The following is a 19,574-nucleotide window of genomic DNA, read 5'->3' as shown; positions in this document are numbered from 1 at the left end:
CCGGTTCCCCTCTGTCAACTGCACTCATTATATCTTCATAAAAATCCAGTAAATTAGTCAAACATGACTTTCCCTTCTTGAATCCATGCTGCGTCTGCTTGATTGAACCATTCTTTTCCAAGTATCCTGCTATTTCTTCCTTAATGATAGATTCCAGCATTTTCCCAACTATGGATGTTAAGCTAACCGGCCTGTAGTTACCCGCCTTTTGTCTACCTCCTTTTTTTAAACAGTGGTGTTACGTTAGCTATTTTCCAATCAGCTGGCACCCTCCCCAAAGTCCAGCGAATTTTGATAAATTACAACTAATGCATCTGCTATAACTTCTGCCGTTTCTTTTAGTACCCTGGGATGCAATCCATCCGGACCCGGGGACTTGTCTACCTTTAGTCCCATTAGTCTACCCAGCACTACCTCTTTAATAATAGTGATCGTTTTAAGGTCCTCACCCCCTCCCTAAACCACTCCAAACAGCTACCTCGCTTTCTTTAAGATGCTCCTTAAAAACTAATAATAATCTACTTTGACCAAGCTTTTCGTCATGTGGCTTGATGTCTAACTTTATAACATTACTCTGAAGCACCTTGGATTGTTTTATTATATTAAAGATGTTACATTTGAACAAATCCTTGCGGAATTTACTTAATTAATCCACATGTTTTAAGAAGCTGTTAATTTTACCCATCTTAAAATTTTCCCATCACTGAGGTTAAACTGACCATCTTGTAGTTGCTGGATTTATCTTTGTATCGTTTTTTTGAACAAACCTAACATGGTTAGGTTCCCTCTTGACCCAATTCTCAGCCTTTTCCCTGGGATCTTCTCCAATGGGATCTTAATACTAGCTGCCATAAAGGAAACAAGTTTAGTTTAGCAAAAGGGAAGTGTCCTCCTTCACTTCATTTCTCTTCGACTGTAGCATTAGATCCTAGTGATCACTGTGCTGCCTCGATCTCATTTGGCCTGAGTTAAGAAAGTCGGGTGAGACAGGAACAGACGAAATTTGGCGCCGGTAAATGGTTACGGAGTGGCAATCTGATGCTGATTGCCGCTGTAAGGAAGTTATGGCCCTTACTAGGTTTTCTGTCCCCCACACGTGCCATGACGGTGCTGTAAAATTCTGATCATGGGGCAGGGAAGGCGTGTTGTGGGAGGTGGTCTTGCTTTCAAATATGGTGCAAAAAACGATGCAATAGTTGTAAAGTGCATTTACTTTGAGATACTCTGGCTGCTCAGGATAACTGCCAACTTTAAAGCAAACACAATTGGCCCCTGTGCCTTCAACTGCTACGCTTGGAATTCTGTCCCTAAATCATCTTCTGTCTCTAGTTCACCCTCCTTTAGCAAGTTTCAAGAACCCACCTGTTTGACTAAGGTTTTGATAACCTGTCCGAATACCATCTTTTCTGGTTCCACGTCAAATGTTGTTAATACTCCTGCAAAATACCTTGGGACGTGCTTTATAATATTAAAGTCACTGTATAAATGCAAGTTGTTTTTGTTGGAGAAACTGTAGTACAATAAATTTAAATGCAATTATTATATTAAGAAAGCGTTTTTTAAATTGATTTAACTTTCATGTCGCAGCAATTAACATTTTATCAAAAGATTGACACGGGTGATATGCAGCAAACTAGTAATTTCCCAGTGAAGTGTGCAATCTAGACAAATGTATACAGATAAATCGAAAACAAAAATGACACATTGAAGTGAGTAAAAACCTTTTGCGTTTCAATGGGCTGCTTTGGGTGCTTTATTGAAGATTAAACGCGTTCACTTGAATGCAGAGTCGCAGAACTATTTAATGTATTTGTATTAACTTGCCATGTTGGCAGCGCTGAATACAAGTGTTCTGTTATTGTAAAGCCTGACAGCGGTTAGCTGAGGCAGTACATTAGTTATGTTTGGTATCCGAAGGACAATGAGGCTTTTGCTGGCTGAGTGATCAATGTTGGATCAAGTTCACTTTCACATTCCCGGCTCCCACTCGCCGCCCACCTACACACGGGGCGGTACTACACCAAACAAGAAGGAAAAGAGCGACGCTGTAATTTTGTCCCTATCCGAGCGAGTCTGTTATATTTTTGAACGAGTGTTTGGAACTCCGCCTCCAGTCGGCTCCGAGGGAGTTATTGAGACGGTGTCCCGAGGACTGGCGCTGGGATGAGCGCCGCTCGCACTGCGGGAGCAGCACCGGGAGCGGTCCACGTGCAGCACAAATCCTGCCCCGGCTCCAGCCACTGTGGGGAGGCAGGAAGTATCAATGTCAAGTTTTATTAGCGGGGGGAGGGAAAGAAACAAATATCGGTCATCATTAGCTCCGGCAGCTGCCACGAACGACCAAATGCTCCGCTTGGAGGCGTCCCCCGAGTTGGTTCGGCGGTAATTTGCCGTGGGTGTGGGCTGGAGGAGAGGGAAGGTGGTTTGCAGAGACTGAGAGACCAGAATGATGGACAGAGCAAAGATGAGGGCGCTGTTACCATCCGGCCTCTGGTACTGTAACTGCTTGTGGTCTGCCCGTGAAGCGCATTGAGCGGATTGAATTATAATGAGAAAGTAAGCTAACATTGCTGCTCTTTGAGGTTTGAAAATCTGACATTCCAGATTTCTCTTCTCCCTTTAGCCTTTTGTGGATGACACTCTGAAGTGGACAGAGAACCGACTGGTTCGCGAAGTGCAGGATGAGGTGAGGGACGCTGATGGTGGTTGTTAAATTGTAAATTGGAAGATTTGCCAAGTTATTTTAATTCGTCTCCATCACTGTTTTAATTCCTATTTTACTTTTTGAAATATACCAACGATTCGAAAGACGCCCAATGACGAGGGGAAAATCCGACACACTTGATAAGTTGCTATTCTACACGTTTGGACTAAGTCCATTTAACATGGTCTTAACATGATTTCCAGTTAGAAATATTTAGTATCATGGGAATTCTGAAAAACATATTGATAATACCAAAATATATAGGCGATGAAACGTGTTGTTTTACTTCAGTAACTGATTATTATTGACATTAGGTCGCCAAATGGACCAAGTTCAATAAAAAGGACCGAAAAGGCACCTCTAAAAGGAAGCGTAACGAGATGGTGAATTTCAAAGAAGTATGTATCCAAAATTTATTGAAAATATCCTGGAACTTCCTTATGAAATATCATAACTTATGTTTAAGCACTCATGCTTATTTCCAAAGGATTTTCCATAGGTAAAAAATATGTTTGAAAGTGGGAGTAAAGCACCAGATAACCGAAGTTTGAAAACACAACTCTCCTATTCCTATATTTTTCAGTTTAAATAAACGTTTGAGCTGAATGTAGAATTTGCTAAAGCCAAAGTGTTTGGACACAGTTTGCAAACTTTAAATTGATGTAACAAAATATTAATGTTTCATGAGTTAGCTAGATTTATTCTTGTACTTTGTCAGTGGATCTTTCCATCTGTGTAACATGATGCACATGCAGCAAATCGAAACCATAGGGGATGGGTGAGTTAAATATTGTGCACTTTTGCTAATGGCTGAAGAGACCAAACCAAGAGAGGCAGGTTCTGCCACAAGTGCTGCATATAAAGTCGTTATAAGGTGTTATTGTGGGTCATTAGTTTTGGTTTTGGCGTCTGTTGTCATGATGCTGCAGCCACAAACTGTCATGATGCTGGATACCATCCCACAGGTGGTGTTGTCATTTCCCTTTGTTAGTGTCTCCCAAATGCAGGAATCAATATTTAGGGTCTTCATGCCATGTTTGCAAACATCTTCCAAGCAGAACCTTGGGTGTCTTACTGGTCCTCTGCCTCCGGTTCCCTTGTCATACAGAAAACCCTTAGATACGTGAACGTCTTTAATCTGGTGAATGTGTCCAAACCAACAAAGTTATGCTTGAGAGGACTGTTGCATTCATGATTTTGTCCTTTTGTTTAGTATGATCGTATACAGAGATCTGACACTTTATCCGATATTCATGGTTTTCTAAATGCTTACTGTTAGGGAGAACGAGTTATAGGTGTGGGTGAAACAATCTGAGTTTTTAGCTGAATTTCCTTGTGGCTGATTGTAGTTTGTAGATTGTAGCTTGTAAGTTGTTTGGTAAACATGCCTGACAAATACTCTTTTATGCGACTGCTATTTCTGGTAATAAACAGTCTCAATGAAATGTTTGCTCACCATACAAGGGAATTAAAGCCAACGAGCCAGATTTAAAATACAGTGCTGAGTTATGTCTATTCATGTCAGTTTTTTAATGAATGCAGTATTTTCCTATAATTATTCTGCCCTATTTTCTTAGCTTTAGGTATGGTTTTATAGCTCCTGACAGTTTTTGGTGTCTTTCTCCCATGTGGCTAGTCTTAATTTATAAATCTAGGCAATGAGTGCTGTCAGGCTGTTGGACCACAAAAAGCCATTATAACAAGGCTTCATTTTGTTTTCATCCAGTATAGATACAGATGCATATTCCGTAATGGTGATTGGTTAGATTGATGCATAACTTTTGGTGATCAAGTGGCATTTAACAAAATAATTAGAGCACTGAAATATATTGTAGTCCTTTGGTCAGATCTTAACGTAAATATTCTATGTCATGTTGGTTCCAAGAAACAAAGAAGATACTCAGGCCATAGAGGCAAAGGATCACTTTGATAACTCCTGGTACCAATGGACTGAATTATAAGAGTGGAAAAAATGATGCTGTTCAATTGTGAATGATGTAATTAATCAGGGATGTGATAGACAGGTATATTGCTAGTTACTAGTTTAGAAATAGCAAACCTAGAATGATATTTAGTTAAATCACAGAAGTGGGCTAAGTGGCTCAAATTGGTCTAAGGCAAATATGGGAGCTGTTTCTGGGTGTTCTTAAGAAAAAGGTCCACTCTTGCCAAATCAGGGCAACAAGGGATGGGACAATAAAGGGTGGCTTGCCCTGGCATTCACATCTGAAAAATGAATTTTATAGAAGTATCACTTAAAGTGTTCAACCAGCAAGTGCACAGCAAAGGCCTTTGACAAGGTATCTCATGTTAGGTTGTTGCATAAAGTTAAATCTTATGGGATCCAGGGTGAGGTATCTAAATGGACATAAAAGTGGCTTCTTGACAGAAGCCAGATGGTGGTTTTAGAGGCCTGTGACAGTGATGTGCCTCAGGGATCAGTGCTAGATCCACTGTCATTTATATTAATGATTTGGATGAGAATATGGGAGGCATAATTAGTAAGTTTGGTGGAATAATGGACAGAGAAGAAAGTTATCTCCAATTGCAATGGGATCTTGGTCAATTGGGCTACTGGGTTGATGAATGGCAGGTGGAGTTTAATTTAGACAAATGCGAGATGATACATTTTGGTAGATTGAACAAGGGCAGGACTTGCATAGTTAATGGTAGGTCACTGGGGAAAGATCTAGGGGTACATATTCATAGCTTCTTGAAAGTGGAGTCACAGATGGTCAGAATGGTGAAGAAGGCATTTGGCATGTTTGGATTCATCAGTCAAAACATTGAATATAGGAGTTGGAATGTCTTGTTGAAGTTGTACAAGACATTGGTAAGGCCACACTTGGAATACTGTGTGCAATTCTGGTCACCCTATTATTAGAAAGGATATTATTAAACTAGAAAGAGTGCAGAAAAGATTTACTAGGATGCTCCTGGGACTTGATGGATTGCGTTATAAGGAGAGGCTGGATAGACTGGGTCTTTTTTCTCTGGAGCGTAGGAGGCTGAGGGGTGACCTTATAGAGGTCTATAAAATATTGAGGGGCATAGATTAGCTAAATACATTTTCCCAAAGGTAGGGGAGTCTAAAACTAGAGGGCATAGGTTAAAAGTGAGAGGTGAGAGATACAAAAGTGTCCAGAGGGGAAAATTTTTTCACACAGAGGGTGGTGAGTGTCTGGAACAAGCTGCCAGAGGTGGTAGTAGAGGCGGATACAATTTTGTCTTTTAAAAAGCATTTAGATAATTACCTGGGTGTGATGGGCATAGAGGGAGATGGGTCAAATGCAGGCAATTGGGATTAGCTTAGGGGTTTCAAAAAAAAAGGGCAGCATGGATAAGTTGGACTGAAGGGCCTGTTTCCATGCTGTAAACCTCTATGACTCAATGCACAAGTAGACCATTTGGAAATAATGGACTCCTTCATTTACACAACATGAAAGTATCTGGGATAACACACTGCAAATAAAGCGCGCACTTAAAAGTTGAAAAACAACTCTAGAAGTTGCACTACCGTCAATTTAATTCTTAATGATTGAAATCAGCTATTTGATCAGTCTTTTCAGCTGCTATGCCCTCATCCCAAAACATGTGTTTTCACATGTAGACTGATGACAGTCATCTCTACCGTACCACTATCTCTCAATCCTTCCACTGTTTCTGAATTGTCAGACTACTTGTCTGACATTGAGTATTGGACAAAGAGAAATTTCCTTCAGTTGCATTGGGAAGACTGAAGCCATTGTCTGTGGTGTTAACTCCATTTCACCTTCGGTAAATTTAAGGTACTCCAAAACTTTGCTGCCTTTAGTCCAACTTGCACCAATTCCTGCTTGCCCACCACCTCTATGTTTGCTGACTTTCTTGGTTAAGCAATGTCTTGATTTTAAAATTCCTATCCTTACTCTCTTGTTCCTCCATAGCCTTGACTCTGTCCACAACCCATCACATACATATGCTGCTCTAAATCTAGTCTTTTGAATGTCCCCGATTTTAATCCCTTCACTATTGATGACTGTACCTTCAGCTGTCTGGATCCTAATCCCTGGAATTCCCTCCCCAGAACACTCTGCCTCTCTACTTGACTTTTCACCTTTAAAATGCTCCTTATAATCTAATTTTTTTACCAACTTTTTGATCATCTGCCCCAGTTGCTCATTATGTGACTTGGAGTCATATTTTGTTTATACTTTTGTGATGTGCTTTGCAAAGCTTCAATTTATTAAAGGCTCTATATAATTGCAAGTTGCTTAAATGCACTGGTGTTCAATGGGTGGTAAACTACAGACCATAGATGATTTAGTATCTATGTATACAACTCTGACTTTTTCAGCTTGAGAATAATGTGAGCAGCACTAAGAATTCTGCATTCATACTGCTATGAAAATGGAATCAATACTTGGCATATGAACTGTTATTAGATTTCTTTTAATTAATTGGTTCATAGCCTATGATATTTTGGTTTCATCTTGAATGAGTAATAAATTTATTTTTGATCATGTACGCTTGATTTTATGCACTTTGAAGGCAGTCAGTGCTGAAATATGGAACATTTCTTACAATATTTCCAACCTTTGGTTGTATCAAGCATTCCTAGGTCAAGCACAATATTGCTGGCTAATCAAAGCTTCCCCCACTCTTCTTTAACTTCCAGATTTCCTTAACTCCAAGCTTGTGGAAGGGTAATTACTTATAAGAACTAGTGTCATTTTATCCCCCCTCTCTGTCCATATTGGTAAACCTTATGCTGTCACTGAGTGGTGATGACAGATTAAGATTTGTTTATGTTTTGTGGGTCCGTGTCCATTCGGAACTGAATGCTAAGAAATGTAATTTGTTACTTTAATAACTTAATCCATTTTTGAGATAGCTGTATTTCTGTAATGCAAAACATAACAAATGCAGTTTAAGGATCAATTCACCATTGGTGTCCCCAGGGAGGAGTGTTGCTTGCAAGGAGGATTGATCAGGAAATCCTACACTTACGATTTTCTGTCCAGTAATTTTAACAGCTGAGGGCCAATAATTTACTGATCTGTATTCTCTGTGGTCTCAGTGGAGTTACCAAACATGGAACTAGCCCAATGGTGTATTACAAGAAATGTTACATTTGTGCTCTTGAAGTAGCGTTTAACTAGCTGTATTAACATATTTGAATATTCTGAAAATTTGAATATATTATCTGAACTATATTTATCAGTAAATCAGTTTAAAAAGACTTGTACTTTTTGATATTGTTGATAATGGCGCTGTGATGCAAATTGATTAACTTAGTATGCATTGGAATGGTATATCTATTTATCATTTTATTGGATTATTTGACAAGTTAGAATTCCTTTTATAATAAGTATTATGCAGTCAAAGCTGAGATTTGAAGGGAATTTTTTATTTGCATAATGTTGGATTAATTCTATTCCATAAGTAAAACAAGTTTGAACTTGTATCCAAACGTTTTGAAGACATGGTGATGATTAACTCAAAGGTTGTATGTCAGTGGATGCTTTTGTAAAAATATAGTCAGCAACAACTTTCATTTATATTTGCCATTGCAGGCTTGGCTTGCTCAAAGATAAGCCTACAGCTTTCCTCTGTGCCTCTTTTGGCATTCTCTGAAGGGCTTATTGAAGCACTTGGCGTTGGCTCATTAGGAACGCATTATTCCAAGATCATCCTGGAATGTATGCTTGGCTTCTTTTCTCTAGTGCAAACTCTCTTTTTAACCCTCTCTCCTTCTCTATCACCTTCAACATTAAGTCTGAGGAGCTCATGTGCTTCTTTGTCACTGAGACTGAGGCCATTTGTTTTTTTCATTCATTTGTGGGACATCGGTGTTGCTGGCTGGCCGGCATTTTTGCCCATCCCTATTTGCTCTTGGAGGGCAGTTGAGAGTCAACCACATTGCTGTGGTTCTGAAGTCCTGTGTAGGCCAGACCAGATAAGGAAGGCAGATTTCCTTTCCTAAAGGACATTAGTGAACCAATTGGGTTTTTAACGACAATCAACAATGGTTTCGTGGTCATCAATAGATTCTTCATTCCAGACATTTTTTATTGAACTCAAATTCCACCATCTGTGGCAGGATTCAAACTCTGATCCCCAGAACATTAGCTGAGTTTCTGGATTAATAGTCTAGTGATACTAGAACTAGGCCATTGCCTTCTCTTATTGACTGCCTTTGCTACTTCTCTCAATTTCAATAGCCCACTGGGTCGCTCTTCCTCTCTTTGTGCACTAGCCCTGATCTTCTTTCTCTAGAATTCCCTCCTGTCCTTTGATACCGTACCCAAACTGATCCTGTTCATGAATCCCATCTCCTGCTCCCTTGAATTTATTTCTACCAAATTGTTGACTCCCCACCTTCTCATTGTCCCTACCTTAGTTGATATTTTTAATCTTAAGGTGTTGCCCTTTTCTCCTTTAAATCTCCATCAGCCCTCCCCACACAAAAAAAAACATTGACCCTCTCCATCCTTGCAAACTATTGCCCCATTCCTACTTTGTTTTACGTTTCCAAGGTTATCAGACACCTTGCCCCCTCCTAAATCTGTGTCCATCATTCCTGGGCTTGATGTTTGAATTCTTCCGATCAGTTTCTAATTGTGCTATGGTACTGAAACCTATGTAATAAAAGCAGAAAGTGTTGGAAATAGCAGCAAGCCTGCAGCATCTGTGGAGAGAGAAACAAAATTAACTTTTTGAATTAAAAATTAAGTCTTCAGAATTGAAGGAAGGTAGAAATGTGAAGGGGTTTATGCTATTGAAAGTTGAGAGGGAGGAAGAATAAAAGGTAAGACCTGAAATAGAGTAGTGGATGGGAGAGTTAAATAACAAAGAGTATATAAAACTAAGGACAGCAGGTGTGATTGCAGTAAAATATGTTTTCATTTAGTAAAAGCAAGATTCTGCAGATGCTGGAAATCTGGAATTAAAACAGAAAATGCTGGAAAAACTCAACAAGCCTGTTAGTATTTGTGGAGAAAGAAACAATTAAGTCTGTATGATTTCTTCAGAACTAAAGAGAAGGAGAAATGTGATAGATTATATACTGTATAATGGGAGGTGGTGGAGCAGTCAGAGTAGAGTGGGAGGTCGTTGATAGGTGGGAACTGGGAGAGATTGCAGTAAAGGTGTGGGGTGTGAAACAGAGAAAATGTTACTGGCAATGTGAAGGGCTATTGAAGATGCTAATACTGGAAAAAAACTAAGATAGCAGAATGTATTAATTGGAGAACAAAGGTCGGTGCTTGTTGAAAGCAAAACTCGAGAGCTTTGACAATTGGCCAGTGGAGGAGGTGGTGTTTGTGTTGGGACAAAAAGTATTTGAGGTTAATGAAAAAAAACAAGGAGATCAAGGTGGAGGAGAAAGGCCACAGTCAAAAGTTGTTGAACTCAATGTTGCATCCCAAGTGCTCTGAGATGCTTAATTGGATGTTGAGATGCTGCTCCTCCAGTTTGCGTTGGGCTTCACTGAGACATTGCAGCAGACAAAGGACAGGCATGGGCATGAGAGCAAGATGCTAACTTGAAATAGGAAGCTTGGTATCACGCTTGCAGACTGAATGAAAGTGTCTTGCAAAGCGGCCACCTGATCTGGATTTGGTTTCCCCATTGTAAGAATATTAAGAACTCAGCTGATGATGTTAAATGCTGGGATATTCCAAATCCCAGAACTTGGAATGCTGGTTCCTAATAGTGTTTTTTGCAATTTGATATAATGTTAAGGTCTGTGAGGGAGGTTCCATTTTGTTATGGTAATTGAGCAAAATAAATGTTTGCTAAACAGTAAAGCATACCAAGAAAAGCACCAAAAATATACACTTAACTATGATAATGGCTGCACATCTCATTAAATTGACCAAGTTGCAAACTCTTCTATTGTCCTAAACTCAGGGCTAAACCTGTTAAAAGTTTTGACACTATAAGCAAAATCCAGCAATAGTTGCCACACTTGGCATCTGTATTTTATTTGGAAATTGCTCCTGATTTAGAATAGCAACAGCTAGTGGTTCAAATAGGATTATCAAGACAATGACTTGTTTGCAGTGAACAGTGTTCTTGGACCAGCTGTGGTCAGCTCAGCTGCATTCAGCTCACCTTATAGGAAAAACCCTGCCATTGATATGCTGCTTTTTCTTTTGATTTTTTTCTTAACTGAACTATTTTTCTTAGAGGACTTTCTTGATGACATTTCTTGTATGAGCTCATCATTTTAGAATGTTAATTGTAAAATTTGTGCTGATTCGGCAGGGGGCGGAGGTGAAGGGCTGATATGTTTCATGGTGGCATCATGCTGGAGTTGGCACAAATGGTAGAAGATGATCCTTTGAATGTGCAGGCTGATGGGAGGGAAAAGTGAGGACAAGATCTCATAGGTTTTGGGAGGAAGGGGAAGTGGAGAGGGGGAATGACCAAAGCCTGGTTGAATGTCCTGTCAACTAGAGAGAGGGTGAGGAAGAACCAGTTTGTGCAGTTAGTTACTGCTGAAGCAATCTAATTCTGGTCCCAAATGATTGAACCTCAACTTGAATCATTCCTGCTGATGCCCTTGCCTTCAATTGCTACGGTTTTTGCTCTAGAATTCTACTTGTCTCTCCCTTCCTCTCTACTTTGCTTTACTCTTAAATACTTCTTTGACCACACTTTTAATATATCCTTATGTGGCAGTATGTCATATTTTCTCCTTTACTGCTCCTGTGAAGTGTCTTGGAAGGTTTTTTACATTAAAGGTTATATAACAAAGTTTTTGCATATTGTATTTAATGTAGTAAAGCATCCCAATGTGTTTTATAAGAGCATTATCATTTGATAAGCCCAAAACCTGAATCAGTCAGTTGGGTTCAAGGAACCACTTATAGGACTGTCTGTATGGAGTTTTCACATTCTCCCATTTCTGCATGTGTTTCCTCCATGTGCTCTGGTTTTCTCCCACAGTTCAAAGATGCGCAGGTTAGGTGGATTGGCCATGCTAAATTGCTCTTTGGTGTCCCAAGATGTGTGGGTTAGGGGGATTAGCAGGGTAAATATATAGGGTTATGGGGATCAGGTCTGGGTGGGATCCCGTGTTGGAAGGTTGGTCCGTAAAGGACTCGGGTCAAATGGCCTCCTTCTGCACTGTATGAACTCTATGATAGAGAGGCAAAAAGATTCAGGGAGGAAATCCCAGAACTTAAAGCAACTGGCATCTGCAGACACAACCACCATTGATGAAATGACTAAAACGAGTGATGCACAAGAGACCAGAATTAGAGGAGCTCTGACATTTCAGAAGGTTTCGGGGCTGGGGGAGGTTAGAGATAAGGAGAGGTGCAGCACTGAAGAAATTTGAAAAGAAGGATGATAATTTTAAAATCAAAATGTTGCCGAACCAGTACCCAATGTAAGTCAGCAAGCATAGGAATCATTGGTAAATAGAACTTAGTGTGAGTAAGGATGCAAGCAGCTGAGTTTTGGATGAGCTTAGGTTAAAATGAGGGAACTCAGAAATGTCCACATAATTAAAAGAATAAATTTTTATAACTTGACATTTTACTTGAGCATTTTTGCCCTCATCAGCATGTTAGCACTTAAGAATATCTTTAATCTAGTTGAATTAAACCCTAGAACGATGGCCCCAACAATTGGGACAGGATTTCCAATCAGGGTGTGGACCTCTGGACAGGAAAAGTGGAAGTCCAGGTTTTCTAAACATCGTGGTGTTGTAACTCCATGGCCTGTATTCCCTTTGAACAAGTTACTTGTCTTGAAGCCAGCTTAGGAGAAAGTGAAGCCTCAGCCTAGGCAGGTAGATTTCCTGCTACTTTGATTAGAGATTGCCAAGGGTGCAGTGATTTGGGTGGGGGAATGGCCTCTCGGGATTGAGAAGAGATCTAGGACAGTGATGGAATGTTCAAAGAGAGGGCCATCATTCTAGGGTTTAATTCAACTAGATTAAAGATATTCTTAAGTGGTAACATGATGATGAGGGCAAAAATGCTCAAGTAGGGTTAAAGATTGTTAGTTTCTGTAGGGGAGATTTACAGATTCGCTTTGGGAGCTGGGGACAACATTCCTCCTCTTAGCCCCCAAGCAGTACTAGTAAAGAACTTGCCATTCAATTCAGTAGTCCTTGTCACCTGTTAGGTTCTGGGTTTCTTGAGGACTGGGAAACCTGGCAAGATTTGGGTTAAAGGCGGAATACAGTTAAAATTGTGACCATACCATCATCTTATAATATTTAGATGTCTCGTAAAAGAGGATTGATGCATGTCCTTTGTCTTCCCTCCTCTGCTTCTGGGAGTGGGTTCAAGTAGGTTGGGTCAGCAATGAGATTTAGTACACTTTGATTTGTCATCCTCAGCAGATCTATCTATTTCATGGTAGGAATAATGCCTTGTGTATCTGCCATTAAAAAGGCATATTTACTTCAGCAGTTTTGAAATGCATGCAAATTGTTTGCCAGTGTGTCTCAAGTCCTATTTTGGAGAGTTTTTATGTTCTTCTTTGCCTGCAAAAATTGTGCTTCCATATTGAACTACTCCTTACTGAAGAAATATTTAGAAAATTAGAGAAATGGATAACTCAGGTGCTTCTGTCTGTGTGCCTTCTAGTTTGACATTTCCATTTAATTTGTGGATAATTATAGGTAATTTTCCACCAACAGCTGTTTCCTTCTGTGCCGCTGGATGAGCAAGATATTTTAAGACACAAGTCTCTCTTGGGAAAAGGAGTGGTTAACCTATAGGTGCATGTATTTGTGTTTGTATGGATCAGTTTTGCTGTTTTGCATACTACTGTTTCTTGATTAAAAACCTTATTAACACTCACTCAAATTAACTTATCTAAGTTTTGCTTATTGTTTTAGGTACAACTAGAAAAGACAACTTCTTGTTGTGTCCGGGCCACTTTGAAAACATGGGGCCCACTTTGTACTCTGTATAAATGAATGGGCTTTGAATTGATTAAAATCAGACCCAATTGTGTCATCTTGATAATATCCACTTTGATTAATTTTCACACCCGTAAATTGAATTCCATTTGTAAGGGGAATAGGATTTACTTTCAGCTTTATTGTGCAAATACTTTTTTAGAATTCCAGCATCATATGGCGTGTATAATGACTAGAGTATGTAATCTGAAGGAAGATTTTTGGTATCGTGTTTTGGGACAAAAAAAATCCTCTATAAAAATGCAAGTTAAGACGAGAACTATCAGGATTTACAGCTTACCTTGAAAGTACAGATCTTGGCAATCATCATAAAAGTGTTTTACTGGTCTAGGCTCAGTTATTTAGAATGAATTATTGATGTGTGATGAGTTTGTTGGAGCCAGTGTCAAGCTTTGTGTGACTACATGGAAAAAAACCATAACCCCCTGAATTAAGGTGGTGACTTCTGTATTATCTTACGGAATAATAAGATTATTACTTTGTTGTATGATGCAACACTTGTAGCTAGGAATTTGTGTTCTTTGTCTGACTGGAAAACAGGAAATCATACTAGATATCTAACAGCCCAGGAAGATGAAATGAGTCAATGGGAATAAAATTCCATTTCAGCAAGTTAGTTACAGATAACATGATTGCCCATGTAAAGATCACAAAGAAGCTAATAACTGGCTTTGGAGTTCTATTGGCAAAATATAATTCTAAATGAAGTATAGATCATAAATTAGGTGGCATGGATCATAAATCAGTTTAACATTAAGATAATATTCAGTTTTGTGGATCACTGCTAGGTAAAGCTAATGTTTTTCAGTTGATGTTGTAAAGTAACAAGTTTACGCATACTTTATTTTTGTCAGTGTCTTGAAGGTCATTGTTAGACTCTCAACATTTAGGCAGTATGATTATTTTGACCCCTCGGAGTAACCTCGGTCTGTTTGCTTTGATTTTAGTTCCTAATCTTTTTCATGAGTAATTTTACCTAAAAAGCTATTATTTCAGACAGTACATTAACTAGATGCTGTAAAACAAAATGAAATACAGTTATCAGAAACGTTGCAGATATAATCTGGTGGGGTGAATTATCCAATGATCCTGGCAATCCAATTAACATATGAAATAGTTTTAGGATTTTTATGGTGTCAAGCAGACAATAGTTAATGGTTACAAAACACGAACAGTACTTACAAGCACCCTTGATGGGTTTTCATCTACAATTTCACTTCATTACTTATTAACTAAATAATGAACCCATTCATAATACTTTTAAGAAAACAAGAAGTAGTAGATGTGTGGTTTAGTAGTCAAAATCTGTGAACATCTTAATTGCCATTTAAACTAATATAAGCAAATTCACATTTACAACAAAATACACCAATCACCCCTCATTGAAGTTAATATTACCATTAAAATTATGCAGATACATCTGTCTACATATGATTTTTATCTTTGCAATGTCAGTTACCTAGATTTTTAATTTAAAAGTAGTGCCTTTAAAGGACAATCCTTTCAGGATCTAGTTAGTAAACCTTTGTTGCACTTCCTCTAAGGCAGCTATGTCCTTTTTTTTAAGGTAAAATGACCAAAACTGTGTGCAGTACTCCAAGTGTCTGATTAAAGGTTTACTTTCTTAACTGCTTTCAGTGTAAAGCTTTATTTACCAATTGTTAAAAAATATAACTAAGATTTTCACTTTTGCATTTGTTTCTATTATGATAGACATTACATTATTTTGCAAGACAAATTAGGAAATTGAGATAGACAAATTTACAGTGCCAGAAATCAAATGAACATAAGAACATAAGAAATAGGAGCAGGAGTAGGCCATCCAGCCCTTCGAGCCTGCCCCGCCATTCAATAAGATCATGGCTGATCTGTCGCTGCTCAGTTCCACTTTCCCGCCCTCTCCCCATAACCCTTAATCCCCTCTCTTATCAAAAACCCATCAACCCGCGTCTTAAAAATATTTAGCGAGGCAGCCTCCACCACTTCAACAGGCAGAGAATTCCAGAGATTCACCACCCTTTGAGTGAAGAAGTTCCTCCTCAACTCCATTCTAAACCGCCCCCCTTTTATCTTGAGGCTGTGCCCCCTAGTCCTACTGTCTTTTTTGAGCGGGAATGAAGATTACTTCAGCTGATTTTTTTTCACCCCTCTGGTGAGGAAGGCTTCACCAATAGAATTTGAAATGTTCTTGAAGTTAATGGAGAGCAGCTAAACAATTAATAAACTACCAGCTTTGAAGTAGAGTATGCCAGTGTCTCTAATAATTATTCTGCATTGTTGAATTTTAAGTAGGTTGCAGAGAAGTAACTATAAAATGCAATTATATTGTTGGCTTTCCTCCAAACATTTAAAGTTCTTTTCTCTATATCAAGTGCAAGCATTCCTGATTTGGGTATATTGTGGTAGATGCAGAGCAAAGGGCGGCACAGTGGTTTAGCACTGCTGCTCACAGTGTCAGGGATCCGGGCTCAATTCCACCCTCGGGTGACTGTCTGTGTGGAGTTTGCATATTCTCCCTGTGTCTTTGTGGTTTCCTTTGGGTGCTCTAGTTTCCACCCATCTTCCAAAGATGTTTGGGTTTGGTTGATTTGCCATGCTAAATTGACCTTCAGTGTTAGCGGGATCAGCAGAGTAAATACATGGGGTACAGGGATAGGGCCTGGGTAGGATTGTTGTCAGAGTAGGCTTGATGGGATGAGTGACCTCCTTCTGCACCGTGAGATTCTATGACTATGATTCTAAAGCTTATTCTACTTTGTTTTAACAGTACAACTCGAGCACAGCCTCAGATCAGAACTATCTACACTGGGACGTTTATTCAATTCCCATCCAGCCATGTAATTTTTCTGATTTGGTGTCGCTTTAGTGCCCAAGAAACTAGTTACTGTATTGAAATTGCTGAAACAAATGAGTATAGTATAATCAAAAGTAATAAAGTCATAAAATCATTATGACTCAGAAGGGGGCCAATTGACCCATTGAGTCCTTGCTGCCTCTAAGGGAAAAAAACTGAACCTGTGTAACATGGCCAACATAGCATTCACTGCACTTTTAATAAATTAAGGTGGAAGAGGGCTGGCGAAGGGGGGTTGCTTTCTAAATTTTGTTCAAGGTCTTGGAAAATTGTGTGGGATGGGTGATGAGAACATGCAAGTCTTCCCAGGTGAATGTTCTGTCATGTTTCCAACTGGCCCCATGTGGGTCCCTTTCTCCTTCTCCTTCCCATTTTTACAAAGTGAACCAGCATTCATTTTTATGACTGGGCTGGCAGGAATGCACAATTGATTTAGCTCCACTACTCTGCAGGTCTTACTATTAATTTAGAAGTTTAATTCACTTAACAAACTGGCCAATTAATTACAGGCAATGCTGTTAGACCCAAAATAAAATAAACTTTAATATGGCTTCTTTCAATAAAATCAGAATGATTGATTTATTATAAAACAAAACCTTTTTAGTAGAAGTTGCAAGAACATGTACACAATTGTACTATGGAAGTATAAATAGCAACCCCTTTTCAAAAATACCCTAGAGCTTGTGCATATATGTACACAGACAAATAAAGGGTCTCTACAGAGGCTCTGGAGGCTTTAGTAGTATAAAGGATAAAGTCTGCAGTGTTTTGATGCTGACAAGCATCTGATGGCGGTAGCATAGTGATACTAAAAGTCCATGAAGACCATGAAACCATTATCGATTGTTGCAAAAACCTATCTGTTTCACTAATGTCCTTCAGGGAACAAAATCTGTTGTCCTTACTTGGTCTGGCCTACATATGACTCCAGACTGACAGCAATGTGGCTGAATCTTAAATGGCCTCAGGGATGGACAGTAAATGCTGGCCAGCGATGCCCGTGTCCCATGAACAAATAAAACAAAGGCTGGAGTTCCCTTGTTTGAAGAGCTGACTCCGGTAGCTGTCTAGATGCTCTCACCAACAGAGCATTGACGTTTAGGAGTATATAGAGCTGGATCAGTTCTTCTTCTCTCAGCAAGATTCCAAAATGTAGACATCAAATGAGGAATCTCTGGCTCCATGTTGATAACCACATGGAATTTCAGGCAAGGCATGAGTTAGAGCTGCCTTCCTTCTCCACTTAGTCCCCAAAATTGAATTCAAAAACAAGAGATATAAAACTTAAAGTTTCTCTGATAGATAATTTCCCGTAAACCACCAAGCTTTTGCCTCTACACCGGTGTTTTCCCAAGAATTAAAATAATTGCTGTTCAGGTAGCTGAAATCATGTTGTTTCCTGGAAAAGACAGATGAGTGTTGACAGTCCAAGCTGAACATCTGACCTTCTTTTAAAAAGGAATATCCAAATGCTCAAATAATGCAATGGCCTTTCAAATTTTGAAAGAAAAATATGGTTTGTATTGTTCATCAGCTCAGCATTAATCTTATTTGATATTTGTTTTTGTAATGAATAGCAAATTGCTAATCACAAGACAATGTCTCAAAAAAGCTAGTGATTTGCTCACTTTCTCTGGGGAAGCTGATAACATAAGAACATAAATAGGAGCAGGAGTAGGCCATCTAGCCCTTCGAGCCTGCTCCGCCATTCAATAAGATCATGGCTGATCTGAAGTGGATCAGTTCCACTTTCCCGCTTTCTCCCCATAACCCTTAATTCCCTTGTCTGTCAGAAACCTATCTACCCGTGACTTAAATATATTTAGCGAAGTAGCCTCCACCACTTCAACGGGCAGAGAATTCCAGAGATTCACCACCCTTTGAGTGAAGAAGTTCCTCCTCAACTCTGATCTAAACTGCCCCCCGCCCCTGCCCCCCTATCTTGAGGCTGTGCCCTCTAGTCCTGCTATCCTTTCTAAGCAGGAAAAATCTCTCTACCTCCACCCTATCCATCCCTTTCGTTATCTTATACGTCTCTATAAGATCCCCTCCTCATCCTTCTAAACTCTGAATACAGACCCAGTCTATGTAGTCTCTCTTCATAGTCCAACCCCCTCATCTCCGTTATCAGCCTAGTGAACCTCCCCTGCACTCCCTCCAAGGCCAAAATATCCTTGCGCAATTGTGGCGACCAAAACTGCACACAGTACTCCAGCTGCACCCTCACCAATACCCTGTACAGTTGCAGCAAGACCTCCCTGCTTTTATATTCTATCCCTCTCGCTATAAAGGCCAACATTCCATTTGCCGCCTTGATCACCTGCTGCACCTGCAGACTGGGTTTTTGCAACTCATGCACAAGGACCCCCAGGTCCCTCTGCACCATAGCATGCTGCAGCTTTTCGCCCTTTAAATAGTAATCCATCCTACTATTATTTCTGCCAAAGTGGATAACCTCACACTTGCTAACATTATACTCCATCACACTTGCTAACATTATACTCCATGAGATCAAGGACTAAAACATGAAGAAGTGGTGATTGGCACTAAATTTTAGTTGTCTCGCAGTATGTGGAGTCCTTCCATTCTTGGTATGTTTTAAAGGCTTCCAAAATTAAACAGTTAACTTAAGGGTAACATGCATGCAGTTTTACCAGTTACACATGTGGACTTGCATTAATTTAATCGTGCACTCAGTCATGTACATTGAGTTGAAAGATTTGTTCACCATGGTGAATAACCTTGCAGACTTTATCCTTTATATTATTAAAGGCTCTGTAGAGATCTTTTATTTGTCTCTGTATGTGTGTACATGTACGCACAAGCTGTAGGGTATTTTTGAAAAGGGAAATGTGGTGAACATTTTCTCTTACGTGTAGGGCATTCTCCAACATCAAGTGTAGTCTCATTTTACTTGTGTTCTTTATTTGAGATGTCAATATTGAAATCAAATTTAATATTTATGTGGATTTTTTAGCGCTTTGAAGAATGGTGTGCTTTGTGTGATGAGTTGTGAACCATACTTAGCAGTGATCATTGATTCTTTTGTGATGGTCACAACAAATGGTTGGTATCGTGGAGGGTTTTTT

At 39.4% G+C, this 19,574-nt stretch overlaps 1 protein-coding gene across 9 annotated transcripts in view; it reads left to right on the top strand.

Annotated features, from left to right (window-relative positions):
- aopep (aminopeptidase O (putative)) overlaps positions 1–19,574 on the top strand; it is a 362,002-nt gene that overhangs the window by 128,941 nt on the left and 213,487 nt on the right. For all 9 annotated transcript variants that reach the window (XR_013886678.1, XR_013886677.1, XR_013886676.1 and 6 more), the window contains exons 12-13: positions 2,624–2,686; positions 3,019–3,102. Coding sequence is in view for 5 of the 9 variants with exons in the window: in XM_080188799.1 (XP_080044925.1) it covers positions 2,624–2,686; positions 3,019–3,102 (147 nt within the window). In the remaining 4 variants the exon portion in view is untranslated. The remainder of the gene's footprint in view (positions 1–2,623; positions 2,687–3,018; positions 3,103–19,574) is intronic.

Source organism: Carcharhinus amblyrhynchos, chromosome 5 (genome assembly GCF_965287045.1).
Source record: "Carcharhinus amblyrhynchos chromosome 5, sCarAmb.v2.hapA, whole genome shotgun sequence".
Classification (NCBI taxonomy): Eukaryota; Metazoa; Chordata; class Chondrichthyes; order Carcharhiniformes; family Carcharhinidae; genus Carcharhinus; species Carcharhinus amblyrhynchos.
The sequence above is the reverse complement of the archived record's forward strand: the minus strand, read 5'-3'. Positions and strand labels throughout refer to the sequence as shown.